We start from the raw sequence: 24,459 nt of genomic DNA, 5'->3' as shown, positions 1-24,459 counted from the left end.
GGTTTACTCAACATTATATCAACTAAAAATTGTAGTGGAAGGGAAGTGAAATTACTTCCATTATCACAATGTTCTGACTATTGATGTACTACTTTAAGAGAAAATAAAATATAATCATTAACATTTCTCTGATAAAAACAAAATATAAAGTAAAACCAAAAAAACACTATGAGTTGCTTTGTTAATTTTTTGGTACGAACTCATTTAAAAGCCTGACTTAACACTGTTGAAGTGCTGAAAAAATTATGTTTGGGCATGGCTGTTAAAAACTCCCAGAAGACATTCCCCTAATACCAATGAGGTTTCTTGTCAATACTTATCTCTCTCTGTGCTCTTAAAGGAACACAGCTCAAGTAAGTATAACATTTTTCCAATTTTTCAATAGCATTGATAATTAGCAGAATAATAAAAAAAAAAAAATGTCCAATACTTACAACTAAAAGCATTTGCTTCTTGGTCTACCTATTCCTGAACACACAAATTCAAGCAATTCTTATGCTTCCCGAACAAAATGGGTTACTATTAATAATATTTAGGATTAATTATCAAGATCACCATGGAGATGTAAAAAAATTTGGTTAAAAAGGAATAAAAATATTCTAACTGCATCTAGACTTTGCTGTACTAATATTTTCGGGATATCTGCCTTCCCTTTTTTTCAGATAACCCTAAAAAATTGTTCATAAACTGATATTTTTCAATGAGTAAATAATAAACATGTTTTCTACTAGTGAACTTGCTACATTAACAAGTTTTCTCTAAATCTTGGTGTAAAACCAGTGAAAAATGTTTAAGTTTCTGAAGAAGGCTGGTCACATTACTTTCTGTCCCTTTGGATTTTAAGGATGAAAACCAGAAACTATGTAGGTACTAAAATTAATACTTCACATACTTAAACTGGGCCAGAGAAGCTGAGCTAAATGAAACAAAAAACAGTTCTAAGACTGAAGCAGATGTGGTACCCCAGACAGGGCAAATATAAAAAACAATTCCGTTACAGAAAAGCAAGAGCTGAACATCTGCAGCATATGAAGTAAAAGCTTGGGTTACTTGAGCCTCTGCAGGGAGCTTCTGAATCTGAACAAGTCCTGCCACTTTCAACTATTAATGGATACCCTCTTCAGAAATGCAACAGATACTCTGTGGAAATGGAAAAATTTCTTACTGATTAAAATTTACTCCAACCTCTTCAAGCTTCAAAAAAAAAAGGTAAATACATAACCACTTCCAATCTTGTCAAAGAAAAAAGAAAAGTAACCACTAAGTTAGGAAAATAAAGCAAAAGTTAAGTAAGTACATAAAACTTTGGCTCTACCACAAAAGACAAAAAAGCAGACACCAAAACTACCGAAGTTCTCCAAATCTTCAAATCTTTCAAAAATATTTACTTTAGTACATACTTTTACATTTCTTTTTAAGCAGTATCTTTTTTATATTTCTGACAGAATTCAGATTTATGTTTTAATGAATAAAACATGTTTACAATAGAAATAAGCAGAATAACTGCCACCATTTATTCAATCACCCATCCAATATTTATAGAATACTTACAGTATGAGGAATGATAATACAAGACTTATCTCTTACCGCAACCCACCAAGGAAGTTCCCCTTTACAGGAACTGGGGGTGCTCAGGAAAGAAGAAGGAACTTCCTCAGGAGCCCAAAGTGAAAGAGTGCAATCCCAACCCAGGTATGTTCTACCCCAGTCTGTGATGTTTCTGTGATGCCACCAGGGTCTTCCAGCACTGGGTTCTTTTTATTATTTCATAAATAAGCCAAAGCTTTTAGTTGTGGGTAGTCCTTCATAACCCACACATATGTATTTAGCAGAGTAGCTTTTCTTTAATATTATGTTGAGCAGAAACAACATAGCTCAAAGACCCTCTGAGTAAAATGTCCATTACATAATTGTTATTTTCAGAAATCTTCCAGTGGAGTTAGGAAAAACATCAGGGATGACAGGAAGTATTAAATACATGAATTATATACTGGTTCTAAGCAGCATCTTTTTAACAGATATGGTAAAAACCATCAAAGAGGGTGCAAAATAGGGCTCCATCTTTATCTGAAGGTAAGTATGTTCAAGAATGTTCCAAGGGCTGGGCCATTCCACCCACCTCTAGACAGGAAGATGAAGCTCCAAATGCAAGGGACTACCTTTCCAAAGCTAGATCTAAAACCCTGTAAAGATTACTAGCATAATTTTGCTCGTGAGAAGAAACACCAGCAATCATTTGCCACCATTAAAGAAAATAGTAAAATTATCCCATCACCCACAACCAAAAGAAATTATCAGTCCCATTACTGTAGACAAAAGAAAAAAAAAGGTTATTTTGAAGAGTATGAGAACTTTTCTTTTTATGCTTCTATAAAATGAGACAAGCTAATTCTGCCACTAGTGAATCAAAGTAAAAATTACAATATTAATTCAAGAATGGCTTGTCTACCAGGTAAGAAATCTATAAGCAGGATTTTGCTACTATTCTCTAGTAGCAAGATCATTCCTAGGTAAAGGTAGAACCATGAACACAATATTCTTCCCATTTCTTTAACCCAGTTTCTGTTTTCTTCTTTCATTTGTTTCTGGTGTGATAAAAATGCAACCATCTTCTCCAGCAACACTTATCCCAGCCAAAAATTCTCTTTACCCACTAACACCTCTCCCACCATCCCTCCTGGTGCTTCAGCAAATTGAAAGAAAGGCACCTGGCTCAAAGGACTGAAAATAATAAAGAAATATATAAAAATTTTGCAAGCTGAGACCTTTAATATGGCTATGATGTCAATTAAATACAAGAGCTATCACATAAAAATAAGTGACTAAACCCTGACTCTTGAAAAAGTACAACAACAGTCATATATTTCTTATTTAATGCATGAGTAACTGAATCCTTCCATTTGACCTGGCAATAATTACAACAGAAAACTAACTATGAGTCTGTATGTTGCTATAAACTTGTTCTAATCCAAACCAAATGAAGTATGTATACACTGTGAGTATGTATACACACACACACACACACACACAAATTTGCAAATAATTAAAGTAAATCTTTAGTTAGCTTTTTCTGCTTGCAGAAGAATTTGAATTCGCTGCTAAATTTCAGGGTTAGTTAAAAATTTTAAAGGTCAACAGCTCCAACGTGTAACAATAACTTAGCAAACAAAAGCTTAGATATAAAGGGTACCTGCTGTTGCTTGAAATCAGGCCTTTTTTTGATAAGATTATAAACAGTCACATATTTCATATATAGCACATAGGCCCTTTCCTCATCACGATCTAATCTGCTTTCTTCTGCAGTCTTGAAGATCTTCAGGGCACTCTGTACATAACTTAAAATCAGAGGAAAAAATAATTATAACACGACATCTGGGAGGAAAAAGTCATGTATAAAGTCTACAGAGAATCTCAATACATTTCATAATTTAGACTGCACTACTTCAGAATTGATACAAAGTTAGATATAAGTTTGGATACAACATGAAAATTTCCCTTATGCTACAATTAAATACTTAACGTTTCCTAAATTGTTCGTATGTCACCAAACTGTTCAAAATGCACCTAAGACTAGTTTTTAAAAGATTTACTACAAAAGATAATCCTGAGGCAAATAGTCCTCCAGCATCCATATAATAGTTATACTCTACATTTAAAGAACAGAGCTGTATACTACTCGTATTGAAGTAGGGGAGATAAAATAGTTACTATTTTAAAGTTAAATACTTTTCAATTCTCCTTACTCTTTTCTAATTAACCATGATGTAAAATTCTCTGCACCCAAGAAACTAGAGCCAGGAAAGGGGACATGAGTTTAATCTTTTAGAGTTTTCTACACAATAGCTGAATGATTCACTGGCCCTAAAAGGAAAAGATATTTAAAGTCTAAAAACATGTCATCTTAAAACTCCACTTCAATAAAATAATTTGAAGATTCTATGGCATTCATTCTAAGGACATTTTCCTGATTTAACAGTCCTCAGAAAGCAAATTAATAAAACAAACATTTCTACAAGAGGAATTCATTCACTTACAACTAAAGTTTCACCAATCAAGTTATAGTACCAATGCTTATATACAATATGCTTTATCAATAATTTATTTCTACAAAGCAGTGCATCCTGTTTTCTATATTTTTCAAACTATGCTCTAAGACTGAGACATGGATTAATGATGAAGTTGGTCAGGTGAAGGAATTAGAAAACCACAGAAAGGAACAGGGGCCAAAGCAGTCTTTAAGACTGAAGGTAGTCCTACACAAGGACAATCTCAGTCAGTGTGTATGCCCTCTCAAGCATAGCACTGAAGTCCTAGACTAGAGGTAAATCAAACCAAAGCTTAGTAAGGAGATTCTCTAAGAGTTTAGGAGTGGGTGCAATAGCCCTTAGGTTTTTCCAAATTTCTTTTCACTATGATGCATGTAAATCTCATGGGCCCATACATACCAGATCCAGCTGAGATGGCTGCAATGCCTGTGTGAGTCCAAAGAACTAGCCACACATCCTAAAAGGATTCTAGCATCCGCTAGACTAGTACTATGACATTATAAGAAGATGAGTTGTGGTGGTACATTTAGGAAGTTCTTCCAAGATACCACTTCCTGTGGGGTCAGGGTAATCCTAGAGCTAAAGCAGACATTGCTAAAACAGATTTATCTATTTTAAGATTAGATGAAGCTCTCTGAGAAAGCTTCAAGGTGGCTTTATCATTCCCACTATTTCCTATTCGAAAATCATTCCAAGCGAGTTTAACAGAGCTACTTTCTCTATCACCCCATCAACACCAACTTGGCTCAAGAAGTAGGCCAGTCACTCTCTCATTCTTCCTACCCCTTCCCCACCCAAAAATCTTTTTGAAAGCTCATTTTATCTTTAGTAATCTTTAAGAGCATCAGTTCATTCTAGAATTTTCTTTCCTGATCTTCTTTAAAGTTCTTACTATTCTGTCTTCATCCATGTTTTATTGATATTTTCTTCCCATCTTATTCATTTCCTCTAGAAAATGACTTATAAAGATGTCCCAGTGCAATCACAGGTTTAAGATGCCTCTTCACAGGTTCATTTAGAATCATATATATATTATTTTTTAGAGCCTTACATTTATCTCCAGTCACAGAACACGTGTTTTCATTTCCCCCAATTTCTAAAATCTGACTGCCTCAAGTGTAGGATGTAAGGCTGGCAAACCCACCTTTCTTTCTGAAACTCTCTCAACTCTGTAATAATATAATTGCTGCTGCTGCTGCTAAGTCGCTTCAGTCGTGTCCGACTCTGTGCAACCCCAGAGACGGCAGCCCACCAAGCTCCCCCGTCCCTGGGATTCTCCAAGCAAGAACACTGGAGTGGGTTGCCATTTCCTTCTCCAAATAATATAGTTACATATGTCCAAATCGCCTCCTTTGGTGGTCAAAATAAACTCAGAAGAAAAGTTCCCCTACTGCCTCCTGTTCTTTACCGGAGATAAAACTATCAACAAGTTAACAATTTTAGTGATATCCCATCTTAAGCTATATAACTTCCAGTAAATATCAAAATACCCAGACTTCTCCCTCTCTACTATATTTTATCTCAGGGCAAATTCAGGAAGGTATCATCTCTAGCCTCTACTACAACATACTGTCGACTTCAACATAAACAGACCACATGTCCTCAAAAACAGAAACAAAAAATAAATCATTACGTTAAAAGTTCATGTCAAATTGGCACAAATACTGTGCTGAATACGGCATAAAAATACATATTTCTTTTTTTTAAATCAAAGAAAGACTATGCTAGAACCATATTTTATATGTGAGATACACAAAAATAAAAATGATCTTCAATTAAGTACGTTCATACTATTGCAAAGACATTAACTGTGGCTGAATGAGGTTTGTAGAATCCTTGCAGACTTTACCTCTTAAATTTACGATGTGATATATTTGTCCAGAGAACAGATAATATGCATATTAGCAGAATATGTATGTATATTGCCAAGATAAAATTAAGAACTTCTCTAACTCATTTAATAAACTGGAAATAAATTAAAAGTTAATAGCTATCCCCCACGTTTCATAAAGTTACTTTATATCACTCTGCTTTTACAGAAGACCTAACTCAATATCTCTTTTTCAGGAATGGAAAGAAATTCAAAGGGAATTTTTGCTTTCATGAAAAAAAGATAATTGTTTCCTTTCTTTAAACCATTTTAGCTTACCAAACACTTCATAGAACACTCTAATTTTCAGTAACAGATGATAACTGAGTATGACTCAAACTAGCAAAGTATACATACTTCTTAGTGCTTATTTTCTCTGGTTTAACTTCTGTCTTCTTATTGAGGTCTTTTAGTGAAGAACTGAGGTAGAGTTCTTTAGGAACTGAAGCCACGGCAGGCATGATGAATAATCTTTACTCTTCCACTTCTGCAATGAATGGTGTACTTCATTAAAAGGAGTTCTTTTCTGAAACAAAATGAACACATACAATCCTAAATCCACCGACAGATGAATGGATGAAGAAGATATGGTACATATATACACTGGAATACTACTCAGCCATTAAAAGAATGAAACAATGCCATTTGTAGCAACATGAATGCAACTAGAGACTATTATACTAAGTGAAGTAAGTCGAAAGAGAAAGACAAATATCATATGATATCACTTACATGCAGAATCTAAAATATGGCACAATAGAACCTATCTAAAAAACAGAAACAGATTCATAAAGAATAGACTTGCAATTGTGGCGGGAAAGGCACAGTAGAGAGGAGGGTCGGAGGAGAGGGATGGACTGGGAGTTTGGGGTTGGTGGGTTGCAAACTATTACATTTTGATAGGTAAACAACAGGTCCTAATGCAAAGCACGGGGAACTAAATTCAATATTCTGTGATAAACAGTAACAGAAAAAATATATAAAATGATGTATAATATATATATGTATAACTGAGTGAGTCACTTTGCTGTATAGCAGAGACTGGCACAACAACTGTAAATCAATTTATACTTCAATTAAAAAAGAGATAAATTTTTCCCTATCACTTATTTCCACAATCTTAATGCTCTTCATTCTATCAGTTTACTAGTATTAGATGAATGGACATCAATGAACACTGACTCCTATGATGCTGAGTAAGGTACAACTTAAGGGGGGTAAAAGGCTTCTGCTCACCTATATGAAACTCCAAAAGTACCCAAATTTGCTTTGATTCTAGTCACATTTTATATTAAATATTAATGCTTTCTCATTTCTTGATACTCATCCCTACCAACCTTGTGCCACTAATCTACTCTTATTCACCAAACTAGCTATTTTTCTCTAAAAGTCAGTTATAAATTTTTGATTTTTTCCATCTATACCATCTCTATGCATCTACAAACACAGATTTAATCAAGCACTTGAATTAGTAGCTCAGATCTAATGCATTTAAAAACAAAGATCTCATACGTAAACATTTTCTACTCTGCACCCCCCCACCTCCATGAGTTCTGTGTCTAAACCTATCAGTGATAGGGGAGAAAAAGCTCTGAACCACACCATAACTCTCAAATGGATTAATCAACATTAAATACATCCTTCTCGTTAGGTATCTAAGTCATCAACAATGCATCCCCAGGGGAACACATGTAAATCCATGGCTGATTCATATCAATGTATGGCAAAAACCACTACAATATTGTCAAGTAATTAGCCTCCAACTAAAATAAATAAATTTTTAAAAATTTTTTAAAAAGAAAAAAAAAATAGAGTGACACCACCAGAAAGCAAAATAAATAAACCAAAAAAAAAAAAAGCCATGCATCACCAAAACAGCGAAGAGCATCCAATAGAGAAAGAATGCGACAGGGACCCTGGATGTCCAGATAACAACACTGAGTGCCTTGCCTTATAGGGAGCATGATGCTGCATGTTAGATCCACCATATGGCATGGCCCCTGATCGCCCAAGACGAACAGTTTACCTGGGGAACATTCCCTAACCCACTATACTCAACACCTCCTCAATCTCTGCTTATGCCCCTAAAGCTCAGTGAAAAAGCATCAATACATACAACATGACACCTTTTGTATGAAGTTTTAAAACAAACTAAAACTAGCAATATATTGCTTCAGGATAAAAATCAGATAAACCTATAAATAAAGGTAGGAACAGTAAACATAAAATTCTATTTCTGGAAATGTGGAGGCTATAACGCACACACGGAGCTTCAGGGGTATCAGTAAAGTAAGGTCTTATTTCTCAAGTTGGGTGGTATATTCACAGATGCTCACAGATGATCATTTTATGTATGTATTTATTTACATATAATTGATTTACAATATTATATACTACAGGTGTACAATACAGTGATTCACAATTTTTAAAGGTTATATTCCATTTATAGTTACTACAAAATATTGGCTATATACATCCTGTAGCTTATTTTACATATAATAGTTGGTGTGCTGTGCTAAGTCACTTCAGTCACATCCAACTCTTTGTGACCTCATGGACTGTAAGCCACCAGCCTCCTCTGCCCATGAGATTCTCCAGGCAAGGATACTAAAGTGGGTTGCCATGCCCTGCTCCAGGGAATCCTCCCAATCCAGGGATAGAACCTGAGTCTCTTATGTTTCCTAAATTGGCAGGTTGGTTCTTTTACTACTAGTGCCACCTGGGAAGCCCGTAATATTTGGTACAGATGATCATTTTATTATCAGGCTTTTATAGCATATAAAATAACATCTAATGTACTTAACATTTTAAAACTTTTAAAGCAATTATATTAATATTCTATTAACAATGCAAATATGAATAAAATATCCAGCTGTATAAAAATATGAAAAGAATACTCAGACAGATGTAAGTTAGGAAGTTATGGGTGAAACAAGTAAATGCCAAGTTTATGTTTCTAAGTACTCATTAAAAAAACAAAACAGATTGGGAATAGAGTCTGGTATATATAACATCATTGAACACAGCTTCCATACAGTGTTATGAGTGGAAGCAGGAGCACAGCATTAAGGAACAAAGAAATGGAAGTAAACTGTAGATAACTTTTTAAAAATGGCAATGAGAAGGAAAATGATGGGATAGAGCAGTGCTTCAGAAACATAATTTCTTCTGAAACATAAGCAACAGTTGAGGAATAATACCTCTGACTAAGGAAAAGCACACTAAGGCCAAGAAACTAAGTTTCCTGGAAGGTGCTTAAGGAAACCTGAGGCCTTAGTGATGCTACAACAGAAGGTGATCGAGAGCAAGGAATGTTGGAGCTTGGACTATTCAGGAAGGCGAGAGGACAGAAGAGGGTTCCCTGGTAGCTCAGCTAGTAAAGAATAGCCTGCAATGTAGGAGACGCCGGTTCAATTCCTGGGTCAGGAAGATTCCCTGGAGAAGGGATAGGCTACCCACTCCAGTATTCTTGGGCTTCCCTAGTGGCTCAGATGGTAAAGAATCTGCCTGCAATACAGGAGTCCTGGATTTGATCCCTGGGTTGGGAAGATCCCCTGGAGGAGGGCATGGCAACCCATTCTAGTATTTTTGCCTGGAGAATCCCCACAGACAGAGGAGCCTGGTGGGCTACAGTTCATAGAAGGTTGCAAACAGTTGGACATGACTGAGCAACTAAGCATAGCAGAGGACAGAAAGTTAAGGGTAATAAAACTTATCCTGACTTTTCTACCCCCCACCTAGCTCAGCGAGGATTTTAAGCTTACTCAATCATAAGAAACATTTGCTCCCCCCGATATAGGCTAACTCTTAAAATATAATTTCCAAAAAGCCCAGTGATTTTTCACTGGTAACACTAAGTGTACTAAGATAAGGATTAACGCCAGAGATAGACAGAGTAACTTGGCACCAGTCTGATAGTATCTGTTTTTCCAACTCTATCCTTTTTCTGGGTCATTAAGTATTAGTGGTCTAACCACAGAACACACATTCAAAAAGTCAGGTAGAGTCTATTTTGTCAATTCCTGACAATCAAGTTTCTTGGTTGGGAAAAAGAGCTATTTATTTGAACCTTCGAAGTTGAAGGTCAAGAATATGTCTCAGTCAAATCTGTTTCTCATGATTACCTTAAAAGCTAGGATCTTTGAAAGACAAACAATATAAAAATGTATATGCTACCTAGGCAACTTAAAATAATAAACCATTAGCTATTTCAAAGTTAAATTCAATTCGAACGTTCACAGATATTTTACCGAAGAAGACATTCTGCTCCCAGGAACCCAAAAATTATATGCAATCCATTTCCTCACAAAGTTTAAAAACTAATGTGAAAGAGAAAATATGTAAGCAGTGTTAATACAACATGTAATCATAAGCATCAAACTATAAAGTATAAATAATGTACAATAAGAAAAATTAAGAAAATCAAGTATAATTACAGGGATCTTAGGAGGCATCAAGCAAGGGATTTATGTGAGTCTTGGTGAGAGAAGGCTTTTTGATAGATGAGAAAGAGTATGAGGAAAACGCCAAAAAAGTAACGAACACCTTTGGGAACTAGCCAGGATAGAGAATGAACAAGGATTTGCTAGTTAGATTATATTCTTTGCAGCCAAAGATGGAGAAGCACTATACAGTCAGCAAAAACAAGACCAGGAACTGACTGTGGCTCAGATCATGAACTCCTTATTGCCAAATTCAGACTGAAATTGAAGAAAGTGGAGAAAACCACTAGACCATTCAGGTTAAGACCTAAATCAAATCCCTTATGACTATACAGTGGAAGTGAGAAATAGATTTAAGGGACTAGATCTGATAGACAGAGTGCCTGATAAACTATGGATGGAGGTTCATGACATTGTACAGGAGATAAGAATTAAGACTATCCCCAGGAAAAAGAAATGCAAAAAAGCAAAATGGCTGTCTGAGGAGGCCTTACAAATAGCTGTGAAAAGAAGGGAAGCAAAAAGCAAAAGAGAAAAGGAAAGATATACCCATTTGAATGCAGAGTTCCAAAGAATAGCAAGGAGAGATAAGAAAGCCTTCCTCAATGATCAATACAAAGAAATAGAGGAAAACAATAGAATGGGAAAGACTAGAGATCTCTTCAAAAAAAAATCAGAGATACCAAGGGAACATTTCATGCCAAGATAGGCTCGATAAAGGACAGAAATGGTATGGACCTAACAGCAGCAGAAGATATTAAGAAGAGGTGGCAAGGATACACAGAAGAAATGTACAAAAAAGATCATCATGACCTAGATAATCACGATGGTGTGATCACTCATCTAGAGCCAGACATCCTGGAATGTGAAGTCAAGTGGGCCTTAGGAAGCATCACTACAAACAAAGCTAGTGGAGGAGATGGAATTCCAGTTGAGCTATTTCAAATCCTGAAAGATGATGCTGTGAAAGTGCTGCACTCAATATGCCAGCAAATTTGGAAAACTCAGCAGTGGCCATAGGACTGGAAAAGGTCAGTTTTCATTCCAGTCCCAAAGAAAGGCAATGCCAAAGAATGCTCAAACTACCGCACAATTGCACTCATCTCACACGCTAGTAAAGTCATGCTCAAAATTCTCCAAGCCAGGCTTCAGCAATATGTGAACTTCCAGATGTTCAAGCTGGTTTTAGAAAAGGCAGAGGAATCAAAGATCAAATTGCCAACATCTGCTGGATAGTCAAAAAAGCAACAGAGTTCCAGAAAAACATCTATTTCTGTTTTATTGACTATGCCAAAGCCTTTGTGTGGATCACAATAAACTGGAAAATTCTGAAAGAGATGGGACTATCAGACCACCTGACCTGCCTCTTGAGAAACCTAATGCAGGTTAGGAAGCAACAGTTAGAACTGGACATGGAAGAACAGTTTGGTTCCAAATAGGAAAAGGAGTATGTCAAGGCTGTATATTGTCACCCTGCTTATTTAGCTCATATGCAGAGTACATCATGAGAAATGCTGTGCTGGAAGAAGCACAAGCTGGAATCAAAAGTGCTGGGAAAATATCAGTAACCTCAGATATGCAGATGACACCACCCTAATGGCGGAAAGTGAAGAAGAACTAAAAAACCTCTAAATGAAAGTGAAAGAGGAGAGTGAAAAAGTTGGCTTAAACCTCAACATTCAGAAAACTAAGATCATGGCATCTGGTCCTATCACTTCATGGCAAATAGATGGGGAAACAGTGGACACAGTGTCAGACTTTATTTTTCTGGGCTCCAAAATCACTGTGGATGGTGATTGCAGCCATGAAATTAAAAGACGCTTACTCCTTGGAAGGTAAGTTATGACCAACCTAGATAGCATATTCAAAAGCAGAAACATTACTTTGCCAACAAAGGTCCATCTAGTCAAGGCTATAGTTTTTCCAGTAGTCATGCATGGATGTGAGAGTTGGACTATAAAGAGAGCTGAGTGCTGAAAACTGATGCTTTTGAACTGTGGTGTTGCAGAAGACTCTTGAGAGACCCTTGGACTGCAGGAGATCCAACCAGTCCATCCTAAAGGAGATCAGTCCTGGGTGTTCATTGGAAGGACTGATGTTGAAGCTGAAACTCCAATACTTTGGCCATCTGATGCGAAGAGCTGACTCATTTAAAAGACCCTGAATCTGGGAAAGATTGGGGGCAGGAGGAGAAGGGGAAGACAGAGGATGAGATGGTTGGATGGCATCACCGACTCGATGGACATGGATTTGGGTGGACTCCGGGAGTTGGTGATGGACAGGGAGGCCTGGCGTGCTGCAGTTCATGGAGTCACCAAGAGTCAGACATGATCGAGCAACTGAACTGAACTGAAGGCCTGAAAAAGTCTAGAAGCATATAAATGGAAGGCTGTGAATGTCACGTTAAAGCATTTACTTTTTTTCTAAAGGTAACAGAGAGCCATAAGCAAGGATCTAAGAACAGTAATATGATCCAAACTAACAGTACAAGGTTAGGTTTTAAAAGACTAGAGATAAGGAAGACATTAGTTACACATTATAATGATCCTAAGGAAAGATGGTGAAGGTCAGAATGAGGGCAGCAGAGATGGAACGGAGGAGGCAGATAAACATTAGAGACACCACAAAGGTGTCTCTTTGACTGAGACATATTCTTGACAGAACTTGACAACTGATTAGACACTCGGGGGCAAAGTACAGGGATAAGATTGTGATGACATCAAAGTTTTTAATGAGGGTTTCTAGGAGAAAGATTTTGCTTTTTTTAAGTTATCTTTTCTGTCCTTATTTGATTTTTGAGAACAGCTGAAATAAACAACAACTTTCTCTGATGATGTAATCAGAGGATCACAGTTGTTTCCATTTTCATTCATTAAGTTATAAGTTATACAGTCAAACAGATGCCGAGTGTTAAAAACACATCCAGCATTGCCTCAATTTCTATTTCAGCCTCTACAATCACGTATATTTCTGGAGAAGTAAAAGCACAAGGTAAAGGGTATTCTTCCCTAATTGAATGAGAAAGCAAAGAAGAATACGAATCCAACTTAAATGCATGTAAACTTTAATGAATTATATTTTTGATAAGTCATTCTGCTGCATTTTGCCATTAAAGAAATTTCAAAAGAGAACGACATAAAATAACGTAAGGCCAGAATAACTGAATGGATTTACAATTTCTTACTTTGGCTGCAATAGTAACAACAAACCCACTGATACTTACAATGGGAATGTTCAATAACTACAGAACTCAAATAATTTTAAAAGCTGCTTGTTTAGCTCTAGAACTAAATACAACATATAACCCAAGAAAACTATGTACACTTCAAAAAAGATTTTAAGTACAAAAAAATGAAATAAATATATGTAAGAAAAAAGGTCTAAAACAAAAAATAAATGCTTAAGATGTGTAAACCTGACAAACATTAAGGACTCCCAGCTTAATCAACAGCAATGCTCCAAAAATGAAAACCAGGCAGTACTGAAATGAGTTGATAATACGGAGAAAAGGAAAGCATATTACCCCTCCTCTTTCCTTTTGACATTTTTCTGATCCTTCCAAAGAGAATTAGCGATTAGATGACTTGAAACACAGAGTAAAGACTAAAAAGTAAAAAAATAACAACTGAGGTTTCCGGTCATTCAGACTGGTCAAGATACCTGAACTAGGGCTTCACACCAGTTACTGCCAAGGTTGCTGGAAAGACTGAAAGGAAAATGAAGTTTGTCTTTGTTGGACATCCATCATCTCATCTCCCCCCATCTCTGGCCTTCAGACAGCAATTCACGAAACATCACCTGACTGTCTTAAATTTCATATAATCCATTCAACACCCTTCCAGTTAAAATGCCCAGACAAGTGAGTATTGATGAAATAACCTGTTTCAAAGCAATACTTGAGGGCTGAACTCTTTCAAGGATTAAATCACTGCTAAAAAAAAAACAAAACAAAACTTATAATATTGTCTGAGTATTTACTGTGTGTCCAGTGACAAGCACAGTGTTTTAAAAAATCAATTTAGAAGGTCACAATCATCATTAAAAAACAAACTAAATCCTAAAGAGAAACTATCAGACCATGTCACACATAGTAAGGTTAAGAACTGTTTCATGAAATTCTAGTTTAGGCTATGCGTACCTGTGTATGCACCTACAGAGCACTGGGTAGAAACATGAAATATATTTCTTATTATAGGCTACAACTGAAAAAGTGAAGAAGTCCTGCAGAGCAATGCTATAGTCCAAGTGTGGTCTACAGACCAGTGCTGGTTGAGAAACTGCTGGTTACCAGTCTGTGATAAAATAAGCTTGTAACAGGGAGGCCTGGCGTGCTGCAATTCATGGGGTCGCAAAGAGTCGGACACAACTGAGCGACTGAACTGAACTGAAACCAATTAAGCACACTGAATTTTTCATAGTAGCAAGACTTTCTTTAGGAGGAAAGCAGTGTACTCATTTATATTCTAGTACAAGCTGCAAGCCTATAATAGAAACTGGTTACTTTGAGTAACTGCTCTAGGGGGATAGAGAATACCACAAGGCTTCTGGTCACAAATATCTTAGTCTAGTTACCAAGACCAAACTAATACTCGTTAAATAATAAGCCAACAACTAATTCCTACAATATACATTTTTATATATATATATATGCACAAATATATTAACTCCATTCACTGGGAAGTAAAAAGAAGGGGAAAATTCAGTGTAACTTGGGGCGAGGGGGGAGCTTCTTCCAGCCCAGACTATACTCTTATGCTGATCCTTTGTCCTTCAAAAATCAATTTAAGCGAAGTCCCTGGAGGTCCCAGTGGTTAAGATTCTACACTTCCAGTGCAGGGGGCACAAGTTCGATCCCTACTTAGGGAACTAAGATTCCACATGCCACAAGGTGCGGCCAAAACAACAATAGCAACAACTTAAGTTTCACCTCTTCCATCCTTAACAGTCCCAGATCTGGAATTTATTTCTTGGTCTAAATCATATACTATTTGTTACCTATATCATTCTTTCCGTACAGAATTTGGACCAGATGACAAGTGTGACTAAACTTTAAGCTTCTCATGGCCTCATAAGCATGCAGTATCATGATGCTGTGATAAAAGACAGCCACCTGTCCTAAGGACAGGAGTTAGCTATGAAGAGAGTCAGAAAGGAGGGCATGCAGAAGAGGAAATCAACACAAAGACACAAAAAGAGGAATCAGTATAGGAAAGTAGTGAGAAAAATAAAGAATATAATACGGATTATTAGGAAATAATCAGTTAGATCAAGGAATTACACTTACTCGTCTTTACAAGTCATTACTCTAACATGCTAGATCTCTAATAACTACTTCAGTAGTCCTTAAGAGTCAACCTTTAATAACTGTTGGCTAGCAATAATAAATTCTATTAGGTAAAGTGATGGAGTTATATAATGGAGAACTTTTGAAGCCACCCAAAATTATCTATATTTAATTCAGCACACAGTAAGAAGCCAGACCTTCCTTGAAAGGAAAACAGTACTTCTGGGCAGGTCAAAGTGGGGATATGTAAGACAGATTTGAAGGAAACAAACAAGGGAATGATACTTTAGAAAAGAATAACTAGCAGGCCACAGAAAAAAGAACATGAAAAGGTAGAAACATGCTTTGACTGAAACAATATTTTCTCTCTTAAGTGCATACACACACACACTTTCAAACCCTGAGAAATGGGAACAATGGTAGTGCTATTAACAAAAAAAAAAGGAATATTGTAGTTTAAAAAATTGACCAGTTTACAGCAGCATTTCTCAACTTGGGCACTACTCACATGTCAGGCTGAATCATTCTTTGCTGTGGGGCTGTCCTACCCAGTGTAGTAGGTTTAGCAGCATCCCTGGCCTCTACCCACTAGATGCCAGTAGTATCCACATCTCTCCAGTTGGGACAACCAAAAATGTTTCCTGACTGACAAATGTCCAGGATGGGGGAAGGGGGGAAGGGGATGCAAAATTAACCCCATATAAGAACCACTGACTTACAAAAAAAAAATTGAACATGTTAAGTATATGAGAAAGAAATAATATCTAAAAAAAGATGCCTTTATAGAGATGTAAATACATAATTAGATACCAAGTTTACAGAAAGACCAAGTAGATATTAAATCAACTATTAAGGTGTTAATGTTAACTTTTATAATCCCTATTGTTTTGGGAGATAACAAAGTATTGACATTAATAGTTTATCTAGGATAGTTTAAATAATTCTATTCTCTTCACTTTTATGTATATTTTAAAACTTCTAAAATAGTTTTAAAAACATAATCATCATTCACACTAGTAACTAATATCAGAAGAATGAATCACTAAGGAAATGATATCTTGTTTCTCTACAGCTGACAAGATACCTTAAGGGCTGAACCTGGAGAATTCCAAAGTTACAAAGTTCTTACACTGCGAAAAAGAAAAACAGAGTAAAATAACTAGCCTTAATTCTGAAGAGTGACTAAAAACTAGCTTCAATTTAGTAAACATTTAGAATACAAAGTGCAGGACTGAGGGCTAGAGAGAATACAAAGAATATACCTCCTCATGTAGTTTCTACCTCTTAAGATGAAAGATAAGTACACAATGGTAATACAAAGCAACGTACCCTAATATAGGCACTAACATACCATGCCAAAAATTTTTCGGTTTTATTAAGAAGGATCATTCCTAGAATATAGACCAGGGTAACTGTTTTACACAATAAATAGGTGACTTTCTACATATGTAACCTTGCTCCATTTCTTATCTCTTCTCCCTCTTTATCTCTTCAATTTTTCTTAGCAGATGCCAAATGGATGAGCTGGGAACCTAACTGTATTTAATAAGTACCAGAAAAAAAGCTATGGTTTGCAACCCTAGCTGTATATTAGAATCACCCACAGAACTCGAAAAAAATACTGATGCCCAGAATCCATTCCTAAATAGTTCAATTAGAATCTGAGTGAGATTTGAACATAAGAATTTTTATAAAGCTCCTCAGGTTAATTCTAACATACACTCAAGACAGAGAACCATGAGCACAAAGAATGGATATAAGTATGTTACTAGAAGCAATAAAACAGTCTGAAGATGACCATTAATTTTCAGCTGAAATCAACATCTTAAGTTATATCATTCCCAACCTACCAAAAATTATGAGAAATCATTTTTAGTTTTAATATTTTATAATTAAAAAACTAAAGTAAAACCTCCAGGATTCCCATACCCACAGCTTTTCAATCTGTTTTGAAATTGATATAATGTATAATAATTTCATTTCATGACATTAGAGAGACATCAGGACAAATACCATATGATATCACTTACATGTGGAATCTAAAACAATGATATAGACAAAGTTATTTACAAAACGGAAAGAGACTCATAGACATAGAAAACAAGCTTATGGTCAGCAAACGTGAAAGGGAGTAGGGAGGAATAAATTTGGAATTAACAGACACACACTACTATATGTAAAGTGAATAAACATTGAGGACCTGCTGTATAGCACAGGGAACTATACTCTATATCTTATAATATCCTATAATGCCAGAGAATCTGAAGAAGGATATATAAAAATGACTGAATCACTTACTGTACACCTGAAACACTGTAAATCAACTATACTTCAATTTAAATAAAGACATGCAGGTTCACATCATTATTGGTACATTTCAGATAATTTAGTATTATGAAAGACTAAACTGTAATGTGTTAGAAGAGACAAAGTTTAGCTCTCTCAACACTAACTTTATTCACTATATATGAGTACTGTGTAACTTGAATTAGTATGGTTATAAATATGTAATTCCAAAATAAGTTTAATATAACATTTCATCATTTACTAATAAATTCTGTATTATGAAAGAACTACAAGTCTTAGTTTCATTTCCACTTACTATCATATGACTCTGGGCAAAGTTCTTAAATCCTCCAATGCCACCAGTGCCACTGCTCAGTTTATTTTCATCTGCAAAACGGAAATAATCCACCTGCTTCTATAAAGTTTTCAAAGGCAGCAAATGAAAAAAACTTTTCAAAAAGTGCTCCAAAAATTATAATGCGCCATGAGACGGCTAAAAAAAAATCAGAGGTGTAACTTACTCTGCATCTACTATTCTATCTAAATATTAGTCTAACACAACCTTGTCAACAAAATTATGGTACGCTAAGGATGGCCACGAGTTATTATCAGCGCTGACTCCTTCAAAAGTCTATTATCTGGTGGAGGGAGGACTCTAACTGCTCTAATGAATAGAGAATGTTGGAAGTAATACTGTGCCAATTTCTGGGTCTAGGCTTGAAAAGATTTTAAAAGAGGGCTTCCACTTCCTTCAAACACTTGCTCTTGGAACTCAGCCTCCATGCTGTGCTATGTCTAAGACACATGAAGAGGCTATATTGCAGGCACTCCAGTTGACATCTCAGCTGAACTCTCAGCCAGCCTCAACTGCCATCGATGGGAATGAGCCGTCCTGGATGTTCTGCCCAGCTGAGTTTTCAGATGACTCCAGTCCTAGCTCGATATCGGACTACAAATACACGAAACCTTCATTCAGAAGCAACCAGCTGAATCCAGCTGGCCCAAGAAACATGAGATAATAAACTGCAGCTTTAACCTACTTTGTTTTAGAGTGAAGTGTTATATAGCAATAGGCAACTGGGACAATAACCAAGATTAAAACAAAAAAGACTCAATAATGTTTAACTTATTAGCACCTCATATTTAATGAACACTTTTTCCCTTTCATCTCTCCAAAAATAAGTATATTTTCATGTTCATAATAAAATATAATGCCAGACATTTTATGGAAAAAAATCTGATGTACTGACTCTTCTTTACAAAAGCCATCCTGGTTCTTTGCTACTGTGTTCATACTAATAAACAAAAGACCATAACAATTGACAAAGTTCAAGTAAATATATTAAAAAATTAAATTATAGAAAGACATCCTTAAAATATTTTTGTTTTTCTCACTCATTGTTTTCTCAAAAACTACAATGCATACCTATGCTCAATTAGTATGTATTTATGTTATTAGTGACAGGTTGTTGTGTTCTTACTGTCTAATTTAAAAGATGCACCTAATGTGTCACAAGAAATGGAATACTTATTTCAACATGTTAGAAACATAACACAACCTACTGGAAACCTTTCAGACAGATTAGACCAGTATTCTGGAATCATGAGAAATTATCTAAACCCATCGTGAAAGACATTCAACAATGAATCTTAAACAGAATCTGCTGAAATGCAAAATCTGCTTACATAGCAAAGCCACAGAAAAAGCCTACAAGAGGAACACTTCCCTAACAAAGACCACTGGGCATTTTTCATGGCTGCAGTACAAAGTATACAAAAATTAGGATGTTTGCAGATTTACAGAGAGTAAAATCTTTATTTCGGCATCCCCTATAGTTGAAACACTCAGGGCTCTTACCAAGTATTAAATCCTTAGATTCTGCAACACCTGTCTTCAGGTAAATATTCTGTTAGTGATTAAGGGACTTGTTTCAAGGTCACAAAATGAACTGGAGGCAAGAAATAAACCGAGAAGTGTGGCCTGCAGCTTTAGGTATAAATTCAGGGTTCTAATAATTTCCAAGGTGGAGTGGAGGTGAAATTAACTCATCCCACAACTCCAGGAGAGAGGGCACATTTTAGGAAAGAAAAGCTTTTATTTGGAGAAGTCACAGCTTTAACTCTGATGCGCTCATAGCTTCTTTAAATGCATATTTGAACTTCACTAAAAGCAAGTTTGACTGGATCAGAAGACGGACTGAAAAACACTCTGAGAGGTTGTATTAAGGCCTGGGGATGCAGCTCGACAGCAAGTAAATCCGAGAACGGAGGCAAGAGGAAGGAGGTCAAAGTCGGTCTGACTGTCCAAGAAGATGGAAGAATGGTCAAGGCCACCTTCTGAGACCGGAAAGCCTGAGCCCACGCGGAATTGGCAGGGCAACCCTAAGTGGACAGCAGGAAAGACTTGAGGTTGGGCCCTTCCTCTAAAAGCCGATTGTCCCACCCCTCTCCGAGGACAGAGCTTGTCTCCCGGGTGATCAGCAGCTGGTGTAAGGTAAGGGGCTTCGCCGCGGTCGGATTCCCAAGGATCAAAGGCCAGGACCTAGCCCCGCACTCACCTTGGAGCCCGGCGCACTTCACTAACGCCGGCCTCCTTGCCAAAGGCCCATCTCCCACCAACCCGAGGAAGAATCGCTATCCGGACGGAAGCCAGCCCAGCTCATCCCGGATTCCCAATTTGCACTGCGTTGCGACGCGTCGCGTATCTGACGTCATATTGCCCGCGCGCGCCCTTGACTCTTTGCTCCTCCTCAGTTCCATCTCTGCCTGTGGGAGCTTCGCCTGAGGGCCGAGGAGGGCTAAGGAGGACGATTTGGCTGGACGGTCTAGGTAGTGCCCAGGCTACGCTTAGTTGGGGCGAGCTTTTCCGCCCGTCCCCTGCGCCCTGCATTTCTCAGACTTAGTTCTGTCACCTGGTGTTAACTCATCCTGGGCCTTGCAGCGCTGGAGGCAGTGCTGCCTTTAACGCTATGCTTCTTTCTCTTCAAATTGGAGGTTTAAGGCTGACTAGAAAGGGGATGTGAATCTCAAATTTTGAGCAAAAGTTTAACATTCTCCGAAGCCACGCCTCTGGTAAGAGAAGAATGGATACGGTTCTAAAGCATATTATATATGCGTTACAAAAAACAAAAAGAGCGGTCCGAACTTTGTCGTGAGGTGGTTCTTTATAGGTAGTTGAATGCTCCGATTATATGTAAAATAAAGTAGCTTGGATGGAGTGATAGGCCATGGCCACTTAAGTCCTCAGGGACAATCCAAGTGTCTCCTGGATGAAAAAGCTGGAAAGTGAGGTCTGTCTATTAAGTGCGTTAAGTAAAAAGATGTGCCAAATAGGTGTTCAATAAATTCGTAATGAATAAATGAAAGCAACTAGTCCAATAGTGCTTCACACATAGTAGTCTTTCCATTGGATTTCCTTTGGTAAATAATCTGCTTGCCAATGCAGGAGATCTGAGTTTGGTGCCTTGGTCAGGAAGATCCCCTGCAGGAGGAAATGACAACTCTCTCCAGTATTCTTTCCTGGAAAATTCCAAGGACAGAGGAGCCTGGTGGCCCACAGACCATAAGATCACAAAAAGTTGGATACCACTGAGAGATTGAGCATACACAAACACACAGTCTTTCCATTAACGTTAATTTCCTTTCTTTGGCAGTGGAATACCTGCAAAAATACAATACTTCTTTTATATCAAAGATATACACTGTTTTCCTGAAAGATTAAGATTGATATAATATTAGCTATACTTTATTACTGGAGACTACTAACTAGGAAGCCTTAGTAAATTTTTCGTAACTGAGGGGGAATATTGCATATACCTTTGAGAGTGGACCTTAAGAAAGTAAATTGGTTGTTGGTTGTTTGGTTTTGGGGGGCCAGGGTGGGAGGGGGGAGCATCTGTTGAGCATTTTGATGAATTTGAGTATGCTAATAATCCAGAGCTGAGTTCAGGAGTAGGAACCAACCAAAGATAGAGGAAGAATTTGGATTTTGCTGAAGACAATCTGGGAGACAGGACCTAGAAATATAAGGTGATGAAGAAAGGGAGATGCCCATAAGAATGAAACAACCAATGAAAAGAGTCTCCTATGGTGGGATGACAGATTTTAAAAATAGGACTCTTTAACATCCACCTAAAGTTATTTTTGCTGCTCTGATTTAGTTGTCCCAATCCTGACCCCACCCTCCCAGTAGGTAGAATTCCCCAACTTCCCTAAAACATCAGTGAAGTTTGCTAAAACACAAGTCATTTGCTAGAATTCCCACATGTGGGTCAACAGGAGTGGGAGAGAAACAATGCATAAGTTGACAAGATGATTCCAAAACTGAACTGAGTTGGTGAAAGCAGGAAGAAACGAGAACATTCCTGGGAAACTCCAAGAAATCTGGGGACAGGCTCTGGACTTAGAAAACTTAGTGGAACAAGAGTTCATAAGGAGCAGGGTTACCTAAATGAAACTATGCTTACTAAATGGAATTAGAATCCCTAACTCCTGTTCAAATGTGTACTGTAACAAACCAGACAGCAGTATCTATGATGCCCAGGATCTAAGCAAGTGTCACTAGCTGTTTAGAAGACATAGCCTGTATTTAACCATAGCTTTGATTGCCAGGCCATCTAGCAAAAGCACCAGTCCGAAACGTCACTGAACCTGACTCATCCTCCATCTATTCAAGAAGTATCTACTGAATATATGTACTATGCCATGGGTTATTTTATTTGTAGTGTTTCTTTTTAGATTTATTTGTTTCTCTCTTTTTGGCTGTGCTGGGTTTTTGTTGCTGTGGGGACTTTTCTCTAGTTTCGATGTACAGGCTTCTCATTGCAATGGATTCTGTTGTTGTGGGGCACAGGCTCTAGGGCATGCCGTTTTCAGTAGCTGCAGCATGTGGGCTCAGTAGTTTTGGCGTCCAGGTTCTAGAGCACAAGCAATAGTTGTGGTGCTCAGGCCCAGCTGCTCTGCAGCATGTGGGATCTTCCCAGATGAGAGATTGAACCTGTGTTCCCTGTATTGACAGGTAGATTTCCTTACCACTGAACCACCAGAGAAGCCCCAGAGATTGTTCTAGACTTAGGTTATAAAGTCCCTCTTCAACACAGAGCTGACTTACATTCAGATAGGCGAGACATATGAAAAGTAAATACATACACAGTTGACCCTTGAACAACATAAGTTTGAACTGCCCAGGTCCACTTAAATGTGAATTTTTTTCAGTAATAAATACTACAGTAGTACACAATCTGAGGTTGATCAAATCTGCGGTTGTGGAAGTGAACTAGATCCAGAAGAACCTGGGATTTGGGTGGTCAACTATAAGTTATACTCAGTTCTTCAATTCTGCAGAGGCTTGGTGCCCTTGGTCCCTATGTTGTTCAAAGGTCAAATGTATACTGTGTTGGGTGTTGTTAAGTGCTAAAATGAAAAATGAAATTGGGTAAAGGGCCAGCAAAGACAGTGGTATTTTTGATGAGATAGTCAGGGAAGAGCTCTCTGACAAAGTGGCATTTCCATAGAGCATTTAGTGAAAAGAGGGAGCATGCAATGGATGCTTGTGGGGTAGGGAGCAGTACCAGTGAAGGCAGTGAGGCAGGAAAAGGTAGTGTCCAGGAGGGACAGCAAGGAGGACAGTGTGGCTGGAAGAGTGAGTGGGTTGGATCCTGATAGGAGGGGGTCTCAGAGGGGTGGGGAGAGAACAGAGCACAGTTTATATGGGCCTTGTAGGTCAATAAAACATGCTTATCCCAAAATAACATAAGAAGTGAACCACAAGCTAATATTTTATGAGAAAATGTAGATTTCATATGTATGATAAAATGGACATTATGCACAGATGTTCACCCCAATTGTCTTTTAGTCAAAGCATGCATGTCCTGTGATTTTTTTTTATGAATCTCTTATTCTTTTCTACTCATAGTTTTTATTTTCTAAAATCATAATGATCATCAGCTTGGAGGTGTTGCATGGCTCGTCAGACATTTTATCTCTAGGGGACGTGTCACCAGAAAAGTGGTGGCAAGTCTAAACTATTCTCCTGGATATCAGCTTTAAAGATCATATTTTCACCACTCTTGCACTTCACTAAGACTCTACCAGATTGGTTCATCGCTGAAGTTGTAAAAAATTTACTATATCACCATTTAGGGTGATTCAAATTCTGTTTTTTTTATGTGAAGTCATGCTTCTCTCTCATTGGCCTAAACTTAATAAAGTGTTAGAGATACATCCTGATTCTATGATTTCGGGATTTAATGAGCAGGTATACATTCCTTTTCTTAACCCCTTCACGATTTTATAGACAAGTTTTCTCTCCTTTCAGGCTTTGTTTTTCTATCTAAACAGAAAAGTTTTAATCTGGTTATTATGTTCTTCAGTGGTTCTCCATTGAAATGTTGTCTCCTGTATCTTCCTGCTTCCATTAGATTTTCCTTGCACATAGAATACTCAGAATACAATATTACAAACGGTGACACATATGGTTTTATCCTAACAAGATAGATTTTCCAGTTTATTGACCATATCAAATAATTTTCA

The 24,459-nt window shown here is 37.2% G+C and overlaps 1 protein-coding gene across 1 annotated transcript in view; it reads right to left on the bottom strand.

The window, feature by feature from the left end:
* The window catches only part of USP8 (ubiquitin specific peptidase 8), a 50,398-nt gene extending 29,811 nt beyond the window's left edge, over window positions 1-20,587 (bottom strand). Inside the window, exons 1-2 of the mRNA XM_068963803.1 lie at window positions 20,487-20,587; window positions 6,274-6,442 (exon numbers count right to left, since the gene is read on the bottom strand). Coding sequence (XP_068819904.1) covers window positions 6,274-6,377 — 104 coding nt within the window. The 5' untranslated portion in view covers window positions 6,378-6,442; window positions 20,487-20,587. The remainder of the gene's footprint in view (window positions 1-6,273; window positions 6,443-20,486) is intronic.
* Between the last annotated feature and the right edge of the window lie 3,872 nt (window positions 20,588-24,459).

The sequence above is a fragment of the Capricornis sumatraensis genome, chromosome 2 (genome assembly GCF_032405125.1).
Source record: "Capricornis sumatraensis isolate serow.1 chromosome 2, serow.2, whole genome shotgun sequence".
NCBI classification, from domain to species: Eukaryota; Metazoa; Chordata; class Mammalia; order Artiodactyla; family Bovidae; genus Capricornis; species Capricornis sumatraensis.
The sequence above is the reverse complement of the archived record's forward strand: the minus strand, read 5'-3'. Positions and strand labels throughout refer to the sequence as shown.